Below are 19217 nucleotides of genomic sequence, written 5' to 3'. Positions count from 1 at the left end.
TTTTTTTATTCTTTGGATTACAGTCCAAAACTACTCTATTTTGTTCAAATGTTTCCAGCTTTGGCCAGTGGGAACTCTTTCAGTTGGCACCTGTGTCCCTTTGACATAGCTCAAGTTTTGTGTTCAATTTTTTAATTTTATTTAATTTTTTAAGAAAGATTTTATTCTTAGAGGGAAAGGGAGGGAGAGAAACATCAGCATTGAGAGAAGCAGGATTTTTTCAATTTTGCCTTAAAATTAACAAAACTTGACTAGCATTTACATTTAAGAGGGTTTTGGAAGGGGTAAGAGGTAAGTGTGTGTGTTTAACTGGAACATTATAATTGTAACCATATCATAATTACTTTTTTTTTACTTTTTAGTAATTACAATTACTTTGTAATTGCTGTTTTTGATTGTCCTTTTTGGCTAAGGTACAGACTTGGTGAGGTCAAAGACACCAGCAACGTTCACTGTTGTGTCCTCAGACCCGTGGCGGTCATGGTTTGACGTGGTCACTGAATGGTGCTGAGTTCATCCAGCAGCTAAATACTTGCGAAACGGCACATCTGTGATGACGAGGTAGAGGGAACAATATGAGATGCCTGCTGCACTTCCGTCTTGGCTCTCTGTTCTTGCAGGACAAGGGGACCCCATGACCAGGCCTAAACTAAGGCAGGCTCTCGTGAATAGAATACTTGTCCCACCATAATCTCTGCTCTGTCATGCTCTGCCAAGGGTCTCCAACCTTTTGGCATCTCTGTGCCACACTGGAAGAGGAGCCACACATTAAATACACTGAGACACCTAATCACATACACACAAAAATCTCATAATGTTTAAAGTAAATTTACAGTTTTGTGTTGGGCCGCGTTCACAGCCATCCTGGGCTGCAGGTTGGACACCCCGCTGCACCATCAGCAGCGGCGGCAGCAGCAGCAAGCATAGCTCTGGAACTTCTTGGCCTGACAGCTCTGGTAGCTCACGGTCTAGCAAAGCTACGCAGGTCACATGCAGTTAGCACACATCCCTGATTTGTAGGCATGTTCCCCCCATTACTTTCAGTATTTGTACATTTGACTTCATTGTCTTTTTTAGTGTAGAATATTCCATTTTTTGGGTATGCCAGTTGGTTGTTTTTAATAAATGTGAACTGGTAAGTTAAGATGGCATTAAGATTAGCTGCCATTTCTTCAGGTAGTTTCTGTGTGAGTTCCACATCCTGTTTTAGTGAACATGCGCTAGGAAGGCGTCCACGACATGCCACCTGCTGTTAGTGCCGGGTCAGTGTAGCCATAAACACGCAAAGGCCCCAGTCTGCAGAGCTCACGGTCTGCATCACTAACTCTCCGACAGGCTCCTTTCCCCCTTCCTGAATCGTTAGTGAAGTATAATTTATATATAGAAACACAGATTATAAATGTCCAGCTCAGGAAATTCTCCCAAGCTGTAAACCCATTCACTAGCACCCAAATCAAGAAAGAACGCAAGGATCCCTTCAGGTGCCCTTCCAGGCGCCCCCGCCCCAGGATAACCTCTCACTGGCGTGTGAGGTCTGTGTGGCTGTTCTGTATATACCACGTGCACCTAAGAAACAACTTCCTTTGCTATCTCACTGTGATGCATATAGGAACAGTGTCTCTGCCAGCAGATTTAGTGAAAAAATTATCTGACCTTGTTAACAGACGTTGATCCTGATAATTGTACATGAAGCATCATTTAACAAATCTCATCAAATTACATTTTTAACATCCAGAATTATCAGCCTAAATAATAGTATTATGGCTTAAAATAACAACCAGTTGTTCTAGTTAATTAATAGAGAAATGGAAGTGTCCTTTCAGAAACATTAAGGGGAAATAGTCACAAGCTGGTGTGATCCTGGTACGTAAGCAGTGCCTGGTCAAATTTCACGGAATGAAATATTCAAATTTCTGACTATCCCAGAGGAAGGTCAGTGTGAGCTATGGCAGAAGAAAGGCAGTGGAGAGAGCAGACAGCTTGAATCCCAACATAGCATTTACACTGGATGAAGCAGTCGCTCTCCTCTATTTTCTTCTTTGGGCACTTGGCAACCACTGATATACCTTCTGTCTTCATTGGATACCTTTTCTGGACATTTTATAGAGATAGAATCTTACAGTATTATGTGGGTTTTGTGAATGGCTTCTTCTGCTTGGCGCAGCGTTCGAGTTTCACCTGCGTTGCAGCGCGAGTCGCGCCTCCAGATAGGGAGAGGAGCAGATAGGGAGACTGCTCCTCTCTGTCCTTTCCCGGCAGGATTGCCGGGTTCTGTGTGCCCCCTCGTCAGCTGGCGTGCATTTTGGCTATTACCAGTAATGCTTCTGTGAACATTTGCGTATGTGTTTTTCTGTGAAAATTGCTTTTCAGTTCTTAGGCATATAACTCATGGTGCGAGGCTGGATCTGTGTGTAACTCTGGTTAGCCTCTTTGGGGGAACTGCTGAATTTTTCCACTGTGGCTGCACCACTTGACGTTCCCAACAGTAGTGTATAAGGGTTCCTCTGCTTTCGCCACATACTCAACAAAGCCTGTTATTTTACTTTTTAATTTTCTGACGGCCATATTGGTGGGTGTGAAGTGGTATCTCATGGTTTCGATTTGCATTTCTCTTGATGACTAATGATGTTGAGGATCTTGTGTGTACTGCCATTTATATATCTTCTGTTAATTTTTTACCTTTTTAAAAATTAGTCTTTTTATTGTTGAGATTCTCTTTGTCAGAATTATTTTCCTTGCATTAAATGTCATCCCCTAATTAATAACAGTCAATAGAGGGCTGTTCTTGAATGTGAAGAATTTTGGTGATATTAGAATAACGTAATTTATAGTCACTATACAATGAAAAATCCACAGTCTGTATAATATAATAGAAATTTACAGTGCTCACAAATGCGGGCCATTTCTGAACAACAGAGTGAGGGAGCCTACTCAGTCATTCACGCAGTCATTCCCTCAGTCATTCCCGCAGTCATTCCCTCAGTCATTCACGCAGTCATTCCCTCAGTCGTTCACGCAGTCATTTGCGCAGTCGCAGAGCCAGGGCTAAATACGTGTGCTGTTTCCTTTCTGGTAATTATACCGTCTCATTTGGTAGGAGTTAAAGAGTAGGCAGAAGTAGTGGGGTGGCAATGAGAGGTTTAAAAATTGCGTTTTAAGGTAAAAGTTTTATAAATTAACTCTAAAATTAGAAGTGGTTAAATAACATAATGCTAGTGTTTAGGCATTTGTCCAGGATTTTCTTAAAGGGGGGATTTAAAACTTAGGAGAATTTTGTATATTTAAAATCTGTATGATTTTTATTAACCAATGTCATCCCAATGAATTTAATGAAAAAAAATACAACTAAAAATAACTTAGTATCTTCTTGCTGTTTAAATAGGACTCAGCCAAGAAAAAAATAGTGAGTGGTACACAAACACTTGTACTTCATGGAATTTGGGTAGTTGAGCATCAGTTTACGCATGCGTGTTGTGTTTGTGCGAATTAGGTGGTATGTTGTGATACCTCTTCTTGGGTATAAGCATTTATGGTTTTTTCCTCTTTGTTGTTTAGTAGGGTGTTTCTGTTTTGTCATCCATCCTATTCTTGGTAAACAGAAAATCTAATAAAAACTTGTAAGTGCCTGTAGGTACTCCCATTGGTACAGTTGTAGATGTAGCTCCTTACTTAGGTCTAATCCTAGCCCTGGCTCTGCTATTATTTAAAAATAGCTCATTTCTAAATTGAAGGTTATCTTTAGAACTACTTAGAGGGGAGTAGTGAGGAAGTCTTCTTGCTGGGGTGGGAACTCAAATAAGAAATTTGTAGGATATGTGTCTTTAAACTTCTTAAATTCAACTTTGTTTCTATTAGTAACTAGAGTTATGAATGATTTCTATATGGGAGATTCCTTATTGTTTAGCTGAAAGTCATACATTTGTTTTTAATAGCAAAAGTACAGACAGTCTGCAGAGGGATGTAGTAAGAGGAAGGCCTCCGTTCCTTTAGATGTACTCTATTTCATAGGCTCTGTCTAAAGGGCAGAACATTGTTACCACATATTTGTAGGTAAATATTAAACAACTAATTGAGGGTGATCGAGGCTAACAGGTATGACAGCAGATTGTGATGAGTTTAAAGTGGGAACATGGACGAGTCCTGGGGTTCTTCTGGGGGGCTGTGACGGAGTCTGCGCGGAGTATAGAAGGAGCATCAGGAAAGTGGGGGTGAAGCGCGGCCTGGGGTGTGATTGAGGGAAGCCCATCTGAATTTTCAGATCGCCAGATTATTCCTGTCTCAGCATTGGATACAGATGACTGTAGGCAGTTCTGTACTAAATGTAGTACTTTACATAGCATACATAGGAAATTGTATAATTCTTTTTGGAAAAAAGCCAGTTTTACTTATTCACAGATTAGTAAAATGGATCAGAATTGTTAAAAAAAAAAACAACATGATGAAAGAACCCAGCCCCCAACAGGTGTTCCTTACCTGTCACAGTTACACGCTATCAGGATCCTCCAGCTAATAGCGCTGAGCAGGGAGAGAGCAGGAGGGCCACCACTGTCAGTCCTGCCACCACGCTCAGTCCTGCCTCTCACATCATCCCTTGCAGCCAGGGCTCTGTGACAGGTGGGTTGTACTCAGGCTCCCACTGACCCAGTTGATGGAGGAGACTGGGCGTCTTTCCGTCCCCAGCTCCCAGGTGACAATGCTGCCTCTTTCCCGAGAGAGCCCCTGGGGGGGACCTGAGGATCCTGAGCCCCAGGGCTGTTGTGGGGAGGAGTGCACCGGAGAAGGGCACCTTAAAAATGCATTTTGGAACCAGGCACCCCCCACCCCAGTCCTAGTGCACATGCCTCCCCCTCCCCATTAGTGTACCTGACTGGTCTGCCTGATGGTCGAAATCATGGCCTTGGGTCCCTCCAAAGTGTAAAAGGATGTGTACTTGGGGATTTGGTTGTTTAGCAGATGGTGGTCACTAAATACTTCTTGAAGGATTTATTGACCACCATCTTTCCCTCCTACATTGTAGTATTTTAAACACATTCTTGATGGAACCTAAACTTAGCAGCATTATAAAAACAGACCTGTACAGTGAAGTCCTGGAGCCTTCCCAGTATGTAGTCAGAGTGGGTGTTTTTTGCTGTTTCTGTTTTTAGTTGGAAATGATATTAGCACATGATTCTGAGGGGGTGGAGCAATTTTTATGGAGCAAAAAATGTCACCTGTAAATGTTTCTTTTTTGCTCACTAAAGAGAAAATGGGGGTTTCTGAGACGGTTGGAATTTCTTCGCTCTGTTATCTGTTACCTTGGTGTGGGATGATCACATTTCTCATTTCCAGGTTGCTAGGAAACAGGCAGCCTATCTGTAGATACTGGCATATCAGACCTCATTATTCTTTGGACCTCTGTATTTCCTAGAATTGTCATGCTTGCTTTCCAAAACCTAAATTATGCAGAGGCAACATGATTATTTGACCGAGCTCAGGAAATATAAAACAGGTCAAAGATATCAAAGCCAGGTTTAAAAACTGTCACTAGCCACAGTATATTAAGGCAACATTTTGCCTGTTTTTGCAGCAGGCCCTTCTTTCTGCAACATTTCCAGGGCACAAGAACGGTTAGGCGGGAGTAGGCCTAGATAATACTCTCTCCAGAGCTTCAGATAATGTTAAAAAAAAGTATTCCAAGTGAACCGTGGCCTCGGGAACTCTATTTAAATAATAAACTGATTTAGTGTCCTGGGAACACTGGCTTTATAATGGCCCTTTTGCCTACATGTTTTTCTTTAAAAGGAGAATGCACCTTAGGTTACAATAATTTTGGGAATGCTTTAAGTTTAACATTAGATTACAAGGGTTTTAAAAATGTGATCAGATGGTAGATATTTATGGAAATTTGGCACAGGAATTCATTTGAAATTCAGTGCTTTGCAGCGTTAGAAAAGTTTCATTGGCTTTTGATTTCGAATAGCATAAGGATTGGAGACTGAGGTAGTCGGGTACAATTAAACGAATTAGGGAGCTCTACTCCATGTTGTGAGTGGCCAGGCTCGCTGTTTCTCTCTGTTGAGTTCAAGGTGGAGTTCTTCGGAGCAGATGGTTCAGAGGTGTGTGTTGTCTGAGTGGCTCAGCTGACTGTGTGTCTGTGTTATGATGATGTACAGCCAGGACGCAGACCCCAGTGAGTACTCTTCACAGGGTGACTCCCATTTGCAACCGGTTTGTCTTTTAAGTGAGCTGTAGTCTGTGGTCACACTGGAAAAATTCAACCAGATGTTTTTGTCCTGTGAAGGTAGACTAGCCATGTAGGCAGTGGAAGGAAGACACACTTCCAGTGTGAGTTACAGTAACTCACTGAAGCCATAGATTTGACTGGTGAGAAAGTTACCGAGATGTATTGACAGAGGTTGTATGTAGAATTAGGTAGAATTTTGTGTTTTCATAAATATCTCAGTTTAAGATTAATTTGTATGCACAAACTGAATATAACAGTGATTCTCAGTTTGCTGTGATTTGTCTTTGTCTTAACATATTCTTATCAGATTATTTTTGTAACTTAAAACTTATACAAGTGATAAATGTTCATTATAAAAACTGAGAAGATACATAAGAATTTTAAAAGAGCTCCTACGATCACATCACCTGAAGATAAACCATGTAAACTACAGATGTGTATCATTCCAGACCTTCTTTCCATTATATATATTTGGTCTTTCAAAACCAAATTGAATGATTCATACTGTTTGGTAAATTTAGCTTTTTTTTCATGTTAACAGTGTAGCATGAATATCCATGTGCTCCAGTCATCCAGTTGTCTTTGTTTTCATTGTTAGTCTGCTCAGTAGGCTTTTGTGAGATGATCTATAATTTACTTCATGTTTCCCATGACTGGAATTTTCGTTGTCTCTAATTTTTGCTGCTTGGCATTTGCAGGGTGGAATAAAGTAGGTTTACTGTTGTTTGTAAGGAAAACAATACAATAATTAATGAATAATAATTCAAGGACAAAGTCTGTGTTCTGCGTCCTCAGAGCAGAAACCTACTTTTGCCCCACCCTGTGTATCTCTAGCACTTTGCCTGTCCGATTCTCTCCTTTGGATGAATTTCTGGGAGTAGGACACTTCATAAAGGATCTGCACTTTTAAGGCTTTTGAAAGACATATGCCAACATTTCCAGAAAGGCAATTTCAGTTTTCAGGTTCTTCTGTCTTAACTGGCTTTGTACTTACATTAAAACATGAAATTTCTATTTAGTTGCAGAATGAGGAAGAGCCTGGAGAGCCGGAGCAGGCTGCAGGTGACGCCCCTCCTCCTTACAGCAGCATCTCTGCCGAGAGCGCAGGTAGGTGCCAGAGGCGCGGCCACCGGGCTCCGGCCTGCGCTTAGCGCAGGCTCCAGTCTGGGGAGTGTGGATCGCTGTTTACCTTTGCTTCGGCCTTCCCTCCGTCGTCTTTGATGTTAGGTTTACTTTATGGCCTGAGGTGAAAAAACTCATTTTAGTGTTTAGAAAAACAGGTCAAACCCCATTTCAGTGTAGCTTTTTTATGGAACTCCATTTCATTCCGCAGACTCAGTGTAGAAGTAGAAATTCGGGAACCAGATGATCACCTGATTTTCGTTCTTTCTGTGGTTTCCTCGTTGTTTCTTTTTGTTCTTTGTGATTTTAGTACCTATAGTATGTTACATTCATTTATGCTACTAAATTCTTTAAAAAAAACAAAGAAGTCTCCTATTTCATTCTGTTCCTCATAATTTAAGTGTTTCTCATGGTTTGAGTCCTCCTTAATTTTCCTTTCATCTTCCCGTATTATGCCAGATTATCTTTTTAATTTTCACAAATATGTGTAGAGGGTTGGGGAAGAAGAAAAAAATCTCAGTAGCTGAGGACTTTTGGTGATCAGAGCTTCCTGATAACTGTTCTGCTTTAATTGCTGAAAGTTGACTGGTTTTAATGAAACCTCTTTCATATTTTCTAAAACAACTGAGGCAGAGCGGCAAGTTCCTGGCTCGTGGGGGAGGGATGGAGAGGCAAACTGAAGGCAGCATTCGTACCAGATGGCCTCGGAATGCTTCTCCCACAGCCCTCAGGCAGCTGTGGTCATTAGATGTGAGGTTAAGTTTATTGGTGGTCTTGCCCTGGTCAGGTGGCTCAGCTGATTGGAATGTCGTCCTGTACATCCAACTGCTGTGGGTTCAATCCCTGGTCAGGGCACATACCAAGGCGGTGGTTCCATCCCCAGTCAGGGCAGGGCGTATGTGGGTGGACCACCAGTCGATGAGTCTCTCACATCAGTGTTTCTTTCTCCCTCTCTCCCCTTTTCTCTCAACCCCTTCTCTCTCTCTCAAACCAACATGCCCTCAAGAAAGGATTTAAAAAAAAAAATTATTGTGCCCTGGCTGGTGTGGCTCACTGGATTGAGTGCAGGCCTGCAAACCAAAGGATTGAGGTTCAATTCCCAGTCAGGGCGCACGAGAGGCAACCATACATTGATATTTCTCTCCCTCTCTCCTTCCCTTCCCCTCTAAAGATAAATAAATAAAATCTTTTTAAAAATCTGTTGGTAGTCTCAGTGGCTCTGAGGTTGCCATTATAATCAGGAGGAACTTCGAAAATTTCTCACCTCTACGCTGGTTTCAAATTCTGAACTCTTCTTGGATTAGTTAAGTTACTTTTATTGTAAGTATCTGAAACTAACAGTGTTAGCTTACAGTTTTGGAAGAATTCTAAGGTGTCTCATGGAATTAAATTGAGACGACAACAGCAAGACTCCAGGAAGAACTGCAGCGCTGTTTCCTACGCACTCATCTCCGCCTGGACCGTCAGTACTGGTCTTCCATTAAGTGTGTTGGTAGGAATTTCAACTGGCTGATAAGAAATCGGGTTCCTGTTTTATTAATGATAAATGTCCTTTATATGGATAGGTGGTTGTTCCTGAGTATCTTAGTTTCTGCTCTGTGTGAGAAGTTATAACCATTTTATATAGAAATCTTTCTCAACCACTTCTTTCCCTTATTCACTGACATCTGCTGTTCTTGGTTTGAAATTTTCTTTATGACCCAGGGATTACGACAGAAGCAGTCTCTGGAAGGTGTTCTGTTCTGTGCTGCAGTGATGCTTTGATTCACTGAGATGTGTAGACCTTTTTGACTCAAGAATCCAGCACCACCACCCGCCCCTGCTGTGGGATCACGGCTCATGTTGCTGTCACCCGTGGTCCTTTCCCCCTTTCTCTTGTTTTCATTCATCTTGCTGTGGGCCTAACAATGAATAACAAAACTTCTTAAGATTAGGTATAAAGGAAAGGTAGATAGATTGTAGAGTAAGGCCTGGAGAACTGTCTCTTGAATAAAGTCTTTGGGTTTTGTGGCATTTTATCTGACTATACAGTGTCCTTAAAAAAAACAAACAAAAGAACCGTAACTTCTTAGGTCTCTGTGAGCTCTTTTAGTTCCGAGTCAGGGAAATAGGTTTTTTGAGATCACAAATTACTCAAGACCGTTAATTATTTTTATTGTTTATGAACTAGGGTTTTCCATTTTCAGTTTTTTAAAAGGAAATCTCTAAAATGGCTTAAAAGGCCCTCTCCCCTTTATTAAATTAACATTAAAAAAATTTTATTTATCTTTAGAAGGGAAGGGAAGGAGAGAAGGAGAGAAATATCAATGTATGGTTGCCTCTCATGCGTCCCCTGCTGGGAACTGGCCCCTGCTGGGAACTGGCCTGCAACCCAGGCATGTGCCCTGATGGGGAATTGAACAGGTGACCTTTCAGTTTGTGGGATGATGCCCAACCCACTGAGCCACACTAGTAAGGGCTGCATTCCATTTGTAAAAAATCTTTTGAAATAGGGAAATAAAAAGGTTTTTGTGCCCTGGCTGGTGTGGCTCAGTGGATTGAACGCGGACCTGTGAACCAGAGGATCACGGTTCAATTCCCAGTCAGGGCACGTGCCTGGGTTGCAGGCCGGTTCCCTGCAGGCCAGTTCCCAGCAGGGGACGCACGAAAGGCAACCATACATTGATGTTTCTCTCCTTCCCTTCCCCTCTAGGGATAAATACATTAAATGGGTTTTTTTTTGAAGTTTTTGTTTTCCTCAACTTTGAACGTAGTAGATATCAGTTTTATTCATCTGTTAAAAGTTCCCATGACAGGGGGCTGACCCGCACATTTTTCTTTGCAATGCGACTTCAGTATGATTTGATGAACCTAACATTTTATAGGAAGTTATATATGGAACATTTTATAATATATACATTCACGTGTGTGTATGTATACATGCATGTATGTGTGTGTATGTTAAATAGTTATTTTGACATGGAAAAAACCAAGTTTCTTAAATTGGATCAGGTGGCAGCTTTAGTTTCAGTAACACTTTTTCCTATATTTTCTAAAAGCTTTGATAATTTATCTTTTCCATTTAGATCTGCATTCTGTCTGAAGTTGTTTTTTCTGTATAGTGTTAGGTAGCAGTCAAGATTAAGTTGTTTTTCTAAATGATATCCAATTGGTCCAGCATCATTTCTTGAAAAAACCATTCTTCTTCCATGTGCCACAGTGTGGTCTTTGTCATAAGATAGGTGACCACGTATGTGGGGATCTGTTTCCAGACTCAATATTCTGTTCTTTGGTCTATTTTTTAAAATCTTTGTGCTTATGCCCTACTGTCTTAATTTGTAGAGCTCCATAACCTGAATATCTGATACAGACCCTTGAACCTTTTTGTTCTTTGAGATGCTTTGGCTCTTCTTGGCTGTGTACATTTTAGAGTCAGTTGGTCAGTTGGGATTCCATTGACTCTGTGGATCAGTTTGAGGAGAAGTCATATCTTTATAGTGTTGCATCTTCCAGTCTGAAAATATGACATATCTCTCCATTTATTAAGATCCCCTTTAATTTCAGTAATATTTTATAAGTTTCAACATAGAGATCTTGCATATTATTTGTTAGATTTATTCCTAGATATTCAGTATATTTTGGTGCTATTGTAAATGGTGCATATATAATTTTATTTTCTGTCTGTTGCTCTTATGTGGGAATACAATTGATAGTTTATTAACTGTGCATTCAGAGACTTTGCTAAATTCTTATATTTCAGTAGCTTGTCTGTAGATGCTTGTGGGTTCTCTCTGTATACAATCACGTCATCCATGATTAGGGACAGTTATTTCTTCCTTTCTAATTCTTGTATTTCTTTTTCTTGCCTTATCACATCTACTACACCTTTGAAATAATGTTTTATTAAAGTTTGATAGTGGGCATTTTGTCTGATTCTCTACTCTTGGGGTAGAAGGCTTTAAAAAATTTACCGTTAATTATGACATTTACCCTATTTTTTTTTTTAAGACTTGTGGTCAGATTAAGGAAGTTTTCTTTAAATTCCTAATTTGCCAAGTGTTTTTTTATTAGTAGATACTGAATTTTATCAAATGCCTTTTCTGTCCATGTGAAGAGAATAGGATTTTTTCTTTTTTTCTGCTAATGAGGTGAATTATATTGATTGGTAATTTCAATAATTATCAAATTATAGTAAAATTGGTAGTTAATTACAATTAACCAAAGAGGAAAAAAGAAAAATGTTAATCTTGATAAATTATAGGAATTTCTCCAAAATTCTTGTTTTTTCAAAAATTGTATAGAAATTTTATTCATTTGTAAATAGATTTTCTTTAATAATAAATATTGAATCCTTTATAGTAGAATTCAGTGAGAATGAGGATATAGCATTAAGAAGAGGAAATTAAAGATTAATGCAGATAAATAATGGTTCTGTAACTAAGTTACCTTAGGTATGCCATAAAAAACAATACATGGAAAAAGTAATATGAAAGAATCAAAGTACCGAAACAAACCTGAGAAATGAATTTTAACTTCTAAGTTGATTCTCATGTTTATTAATGGGAGGAAACCATGGTACAGATTTGTTTTTCTTATACCATTATTACTATTACTAAATGCCTTTGTGAATTAATTGAAAAAAGTGTTCAAAGCCCTTAGGAGAGCAAAGAGTCTGGAATTTAAATAATTGAAAAATAAATAAATTTAGAAACCACTCCTGCTGTCTTATTTGTACACATCTTTTGATTTAATTTTATATGTGCTGTTACAATGCCTGGTTTTTGTTGGCCAAAGTTAGGGTGAGTCCTTTCTGTCTTCTGTGTAACTGAGCACCAGGTAATTGTGATTTCCTTTTTATCCCGCAGTGTATTTTGACTACAAAGATGAGTCTGGGTTTCCAAAGCCCCCATCTTACAATGTGGCTACAACACTGCCCACCTATGATGAAGCCGAGAGAACCAAGGCTGAAGCTACTATTCCTTTGGTTCCTGGAAGAGTAAGTCCCTGGGAATCAAGTTATTTTCATTATCCAGTTTGATTTACTACTTATGATTGCATTGATTAGTAAAAGTGCATCTGATTTTTAAAAACAAGCACAATTTCTTTTGGGATAATAAACTCTTACCTCTTTCTGAAAATGATGGGGTAAAAGGTGCAAATGAACAGAAAATCACTAGTCCAGCCAGCTCATTTTTTCTGTGTCTTTTCTGCTTCCAGAACTTTCTCAAGTCTCCTGGAATGGCGGAGTGTCTTGGAACAGGAGCTGATGTAGGAAATACACTGACTTTGCCTTGATTCTGCACACTTAAGTCTTAGTGTTGGGTAGATAGCTGTGAGAGAGATCTTTGGAGATAATAAATAAGTGCAACCTTATGGAATTAAACTCACAAAAAGGTCCTAACGGTCACCTAAGAGATGACCTTTGTGCCACTAGCAGTCCAGATTATGCCATCTGTGGGCGCATGGGGAAGTCAGACCCCATCCAGCGTGGTGTTAATTCATGGGAGTGCAGGTGGAGTGAGATGAAAGCTAGCACTCTTGGTTTTTGATGTCAGACCTGTAAATGATGTAGATGTGGTTTCAATATTCATCCAGGCTGAAGTTGATACAGGTAGGGCCTTGGGCCAGATCTTGGGAGAATAAGGAGCAGGATAGTGTCCCCAGAAATGTGGGGTGATCAGGGCTCCAGACCCTAGTTCTGGCAGGAAACTAGAGTGAAAGGTAAAGACCTGAAGCTCAGTCTGGGGGAGTGCAATGCCACAGGCTGTGGACATTCAGGCCACGGGGTAGCGAACTGTTTACAGACCATACCTTCAGGGGTAGAGCTCCTAAAACCTGTGCTTGGCAGAAATAATAGTTTATAAGTCTTAGTCTAGGCTGCTTCTACATGGCGATGTTTATTCAGTTCTTGTAGGTTCTCCAGGGAGAAACTAAGAACCTTTGTGGAGCTTACTGCCTGAGGTCAAAACAGTCTTAGCCCTGGCTGGTATAGCTCAGTGGATTGAGCTCGGGCCTGCGAACCAGACAATCGCGGTTCGATTCCCAGTCAGGGCACATGCCTGGGTTGCAGACCAGTACCCTGCAGGCCAGTTCCCAGCAGGGGACGCACGAAAGGCAACCATACATTGATGTTTCTCTCCCTCTCTCCTTCCCTTCCCCTCTAAAGATAAATAAATAAAATAAAAAACCAAAAGACAGTCTTAATATAATTACCATGTATGGGAAACAAAAAACATGATTGGTCTGTGCTTGGTGCTTTTATATATCATAGTATTTTGTACATTATTTCCAGCACTCACAGTAACCTCACAGGATAGAGATTATATTATCCTAATTTTACAGATGCAGAGACTGAATTCCAGAGAGAGGAAGTAGTTTGCCCAAAGTCTTGTAGCTAATAAATAACATAGATAAGAGCCAAATACAGATACTCTAGATTCCAGAGTCCTTGGAGGTACTCTGTACACCTGTTGGAATATATGGCAGCTGACCTATGGAATTAGACCAGGAGATTAGAATCTTTAGAATACTTTCATTTCACAACTGTACATGCAGAAGTAGGCAGAATAGGTTTACAGTTATAATACAAATAAATAATTAATAAAGAATAATACAATAATAAACTGTTTTGTGTACTCACAACTGTAAACCAGCTTTGCCCACTCCTGTATTTAGAAGCCTCTTTAAAGGGCTCTGTTATTCAGCAAACCTAATAGAATACTTTCATACAGTGCGTGCTGTGTGCTTTGTGGTGGATATGTAGAAAGCTTTGCATAAGGGAATGTTCCTGCCAAACAAGAGCTTTTCCTTGGGGAAAAGGCCTACAAATACCCGTATCTGAGCAGCAGCACAGGAGCGTTGGGCAGTAAGGACTGTGACTTTTCACTGTGTGATTGTGGGAAAGAGGGTGAATAAGAGCAGTCCGGGGGAAAAGCGCAGAAAGCAGGTGTAAAATCAGCCAGGTGCAGGACAGGTTCTGTGGATGTAGTCATTGGTTTTGCTTGAGCAGAGAGTTTGTGAGCAGATCTGTAGGTTGTAGGATCTCCTGAATGCTAGGCTAAGGCATTTAGATTATATGTAGGTCTCATAGAAGCCTTCTAAGTTTTTCATTGTTTATCTTTGCCCAAGGACATTTTTAATTGCTTTTAGAAAGAGAGGAAGGGAGAGAGAAAAACCTCGATGTGAGAGAGAAACATGGATTCACTGCCTCCCATCAGCACCTGGACAGAGACTGGGAATCGAACCTGTAATGTTTTGGTTACAGGATCACGCTCCAACCAATGGAGCCACACCAGCCAGGGCTTCAAAGTTTTTGAGCAGGGATATGGTAAACAAGTGTGGTATTTTAGAAGCAATAACCCGGCAACAGTTGGTAGGAGGTGTTTGCAAATACAGATGGTTCTCAACTTTCAGTGGGGTTACATCCTGATAAACCTGTTGAAGGTTGAAAATCCTGTATGTTGAAAATACATTTAATAAACTTACCCAGCAAATATCATAGCTTAGCCTAGCCAGTTTCTATTAACGCACATCACTTTCACACCACTGTATAGCTGAAAAATCGAAAGTCCAACTATCACAAGTTGGGGGCTGTTTGTATTGGAAATTACTTTCATGCAAAAAACAGAATTAGTTTCTAATTTGTCAAAGCCTTATATGTCCTGCTAATACGAAACCAGAATTCTCTGTATTAGTGTTTAAAAAATATGAAACACATACTCGCAAAAATTTTTGGATAGTAGAAAAAATGTGCTAAGTTACAAATGGAAGCTGCCACTGACCCTTCCCTTTTGCTAGTTCCCACCCCCCAGGGGAAGCCCTGCTAACAGCTCATTATGGATTTCCAAGCCCCTTTTCTGTGTAGGGCAAGTTCTGACTGCTCTTAAAGTTTTTCGTATGTTTAATTTAAGGAATTCTCATTGGACTGTGTACAAGTCTACCACGTTTATATGTATGAAAAACATTTTATTTAGAAAACTGGAGAGAGAAGAAAGATTTCCCCCCTCTAATTATGTCTTCCTTTTAGGCAATAAATGAAAAAAATAATAAAAAAAATTTAGGTCTCTTTAAAAATATTTTTTATTGTAGTAACATAGGTTTATAATGTTATATAAGTTTCAGCTACAAAATGAAATTTTAAAAACATACTGAGCCTTACTGCTCATCGTTTTGAATTGAGTCAAAGCAGTACATTCCTCCTTGGTACTTACTACTCTTGTCCTGTTCTCTTTTTCTAGGTGTTTTTCCTTTGCCTGGAAAGAATTCATTGTGAATTTACCTTATTTTTTTTCTTTTTGTGTAGGATGAGGATTTTGTGGGTCGGGATGATTTTGATGATGCTGACCAGCTGAGGATAGGAAACGATGGGATTTTTATGTTAACTTTTTTCAGTAAGTACATGTGCATGGCGGAGCCGCTTCCCACAGAGCAGACTGCTTTGGATTATGGGTGAATGTGACTGAATTAAAATAACTAGTTGAACTAATACTTTAATACATTATAATTATTTGGCAATCTTTTACTGAAATGTCAGAGCTTAGTACACTTCTAATATATTTTCTCTTTGTCTTTTACTTCAGTGAATATCTATGGAAAATATTAAAATAACTAAATAATTAAAGCAGTTATGGGAGGCAGCATTTTTGTATGAGCTAAACCTCATCTTTCAAGTCTGCATGGGCCGCTTAGCCACACTCCTACTTGTACCTGACCTGGTGAATAGAAATTAAGCACCTTTAATTAATTTTGTTTTGTAAGCTTCTGTTTTCTAACAGATCAAAGTCAGCATGGTTTCCCCCCTTGATGTTATTTGCATTTATCACTCCATGTGCCTTCCTTAAAAGTGAGCAATTTTATTGCTTTTATTTGTTGTATTAAAAAGATATGAGGGAAATGCCACGTTTTTAGAGGCGATGTTATATAAACTGTCAAAAATTTTTAGAAGCAGGAGGGATGAATAACTTGAATCAGATTAAAGTCACAGATTTCAGTCACAAATTATTGGGAGCAATAATTTGATGTTTAAAGCATTTATTTACTGAAGTATAACACATATGGTAAAGCCATGAGTATACTAGTCTGGAGAACGTTAGGGCAGTTTTGAAAGTGAACAGCTGGAGCATTAATGCATCACCTGATATTCAGAGGGGATGTTTGCCTGTTTGCTGCAGGCTGCGGGGCACCTGTGATCCTTGGGAAAGCCACTTGGCGAGGGCACGTCAGCAGGCACTCTGGCTCTGCGGCTAACAGGGCACGTCTGACATCTTTTTTTCCTCTCTGTGTTCACAGTGGCATTCCTCTTCAACTGGATTGGGTTTTTCCTGTCTTTTTGCCTGACCACTTCAGCTGCAGGAAGGTATGGGGCCATTTCAGGATTCGGTCTCTCTCTAATTAAGTGGATCCTGATCGTCAGGGTAAGTCGTACGCCGGGAAAGAGAGGCTCTGTAGGGAAACCATAAATCGAATAACTTGGAATATTTGATTGTTTCATTTGCTTTCTTTGCATTATGTCAACATTTTAAATGATTCCTGGTTTGTCCTTGTTCTGGTTTCATGAAGTTGAACCTAAATCGCTTGCAGCCGGCTCATGCATGCCAGTTTTGTAGTCAAATCTAGTGAATATTGGTGGTCCAGGGACATCTATCCTGTAGGTTTTCCACCATGAAATACTTTCTCTGTTTTTGATGTTTATAATATGTGTTTGTTCTGAAATTAGTTGTTTTTATAATAAGAGGAAGGTTTTATTATAAAAAATGCAGGTGTCTTGTCAAAAGCTGGCCTTCTTTTCATTACTTTGGTTTTAGTGTGTCGTGCCCCGCCCCCGGCCCCCCGCTTTCCCCCTGCTTTCTCCCTCTCTTCCTTTGCTGTCTTCCTTGCTCCCTTCCAGGGTGGCTGTCAGTAGCATCACTGGTTATGCTGAAGCGTTTGGGGAGTCAAAACTGTTTATTTAGCAAGTGCTAGTCCAGTAGGGGGACCTATCTGTAAAGTAAGTTAGAGATACCTTCGGTGATTTGTTTGGAAGTTAGCAGTTAGAATTATATGAAGTAATTTAAAATAAAAAAAGATCTAGTCTCTTAAAGTGTCCTCTGATTTCAAATAAGTTAATTTCTACTGACAACTTTGTAGATAAAACCAACGTATTTATTATAAATTGTCATTATTAACTAATTAATGGGTGTTGACTGACCAGTAGAGTTTATCAAACTTACTATTCTAAAGAAGTTGCTAACATTTTTTAGGATTCCAGGTTCCTTTGAGAGTGTGGTAAAAGTTACAGGTTTTTTTCTCCAGAAAGCTAATATACATACTCATCTAAAATGAGGACTTTAGGTTAAGAACCCAAGCCCTTAAAGAGGTTCTTCAAATTGAAAAAAATAGGTTTTTCCTTCTTTCTCCAAATCTTGTTACATTAAGAAATAAAATACACTATTTTAATGCTCAAACTGTGTTACATTTTTGAACACCAAAACCTCTAATAGAAAACAGAGGTAAAGTAAGTTACCGATTTTTTTTTACTAAATTTTTTATGAAAATGACTAAATTTTAAACTAAATTTAATGAATCAGTTTGTGTCAGGATGATCTTGTCTTGCAGGTAACAGAAAACTTAGTTCAAAATGGCTTGGAAAACAGGAGGTTAGTTATACCAGTGCTTCACTGGCATCATCAGGGACAGCCGACATTGCCATTGAACATGGCGGCACGGCTGCTCCTTCCTGAAGTGTAAGGCACCGCACCGGAAACGCGGCGGTGCTCAACAGAAGAAAGGGAACTATTGCTTCTTCTCCTTTTCTCTTTAGAGCAAGGAAACCTCAGTGGTCTTCAGCTCCCATTGTCCAGAATAACACCAGGTGCCAGGCCCCAGTAGAGGAACGAGATTATTATGATACACATTAGGGGGCTTTCAAGGTCAAGGCATGGCTGACTGAGGAGGAATGAAATCAGGACTCATTAGAAGGGAGGACAAGCGGTTGGTTTTGGCGCTGTGTCTGCAAAGTAAAAATATCATTAAAATCTATTTCTAGAAGAACCAATACATTATGTGGGAAAAGATTTAAAAAACCAAACAAGATTTGAACACTTAAAAACAAGAAGTCAGTAGAGGCCGAAAGCTATCATTTCAAGATTGCTTTTTCATAAAAGTAAATTATATTTGTTTATATCATAAGTATTTCAAACTAGTAATATATAAAATAGTTTATTTTTAAGAGCTAAATGACAGCATTCACATACAAAATAAAGCCTTATGTTTTATGTGCCCATTAAGTTAAAATGTGAGATTGTATCTAATACGCTGCTATGAAATATTTTGCTGTATTTTTTCAGTTTTCCACTTATTTCCCTGGATATTTTGATGGTCAGTATTGGCTGTGGTGGGTGTTCCTGGTTTTAGGTAAGTGCTTTTAACATAGACAAAGTAAAGAAAAGATTATGTTAAATTTTAGAAATAAAATTACTTTTAGTAAACCCTCATCTTTCTTGCTATCCTATAATATGTTAGTCAGCAATGAGTATAATTTAAACAATATTTCTTACAAAGAGCAGGCTGTTGTCACCATCAGAATAATGTGCATGTTAATAAAATATCTCTTAGTAGTTGTAGGTTTTTCGTAACCCATTCATTTTAACTTCTCAGGGTCCCCAAGTGACCAGTGGGGCACACTGATAAGAGAAGATGACTCTGTAGTCTGTGGACTTTTTCCCCTTGTGAATTATTGCCATAAAGCGTTCACAGACTTAACCCCAAATTGCTTATAAGCATGTTGTAATCAGCAGAAGTACTTACGAGTGTTTGTGTGTTGGATCTGTCAGTAGAAGACAGAAAATCTGTGGCCCTGCTAGACATAACTTCTGGGAGAACAATTGCTGGGTTCCAGAATTCTTCAGTTTATTAT

General features: G+C 39.5%; 1 protein-coding gene across 1 annotated transcript in view; it reads left to right on the top strand.

Annotated features, from left to right (window-relative positions):
• The window catches only part of NDFIP1 (Nedd4 family interacting protein 1), a 37130-nt gene that overhangs the window by 7088 nt on the left and 10825 nt on the right, over window positions 1-19217 (top strand). Inside the window, exons 2-6 of the mRNA XM_053666486.1 lie at window positions 7243-7330; window positions 12190-12320; window positions 15627-15714; window positions 16613-16737; window positions 18649-18715. Coding sequence (XP_053522461.1) covers window positions 7243-7330; window positions 12190-12320; window positions 15627-15714; window positions 16613-16737; window positions 18649-18715 — 499 coding nt within the window. The remainder of the gene's footprint in view (window positions 1-7242; window positions 7331-12189; window positions 12321-15626; window positions 15715-16612; window positions 16738-18648; window positions 18716-19217) is intronic.

The sequence above is a fragment of the Artibeus jamaicensis genome, unplaced genomic scaffold, assembly GCF_021234435.1.
Source record: "Artibeus jamaicensis isolate MK-2021 breed Jamaican fruit bat unplaced genomic scaffold, CSHL_Jam_final contig_456, whole genome shotgun sequence".
NCBI lineage: Eukaryota > Metazoa > Chordata > Mammalia > Chiroptera > Phyllostomidae > Artibeus > Artibeus jamaicensis.
The sequence above is the reverse complement of the archived record's forward strand: the minus strand, read 5'-3'. Positions and strand labels throughout refer to the sequence as shown.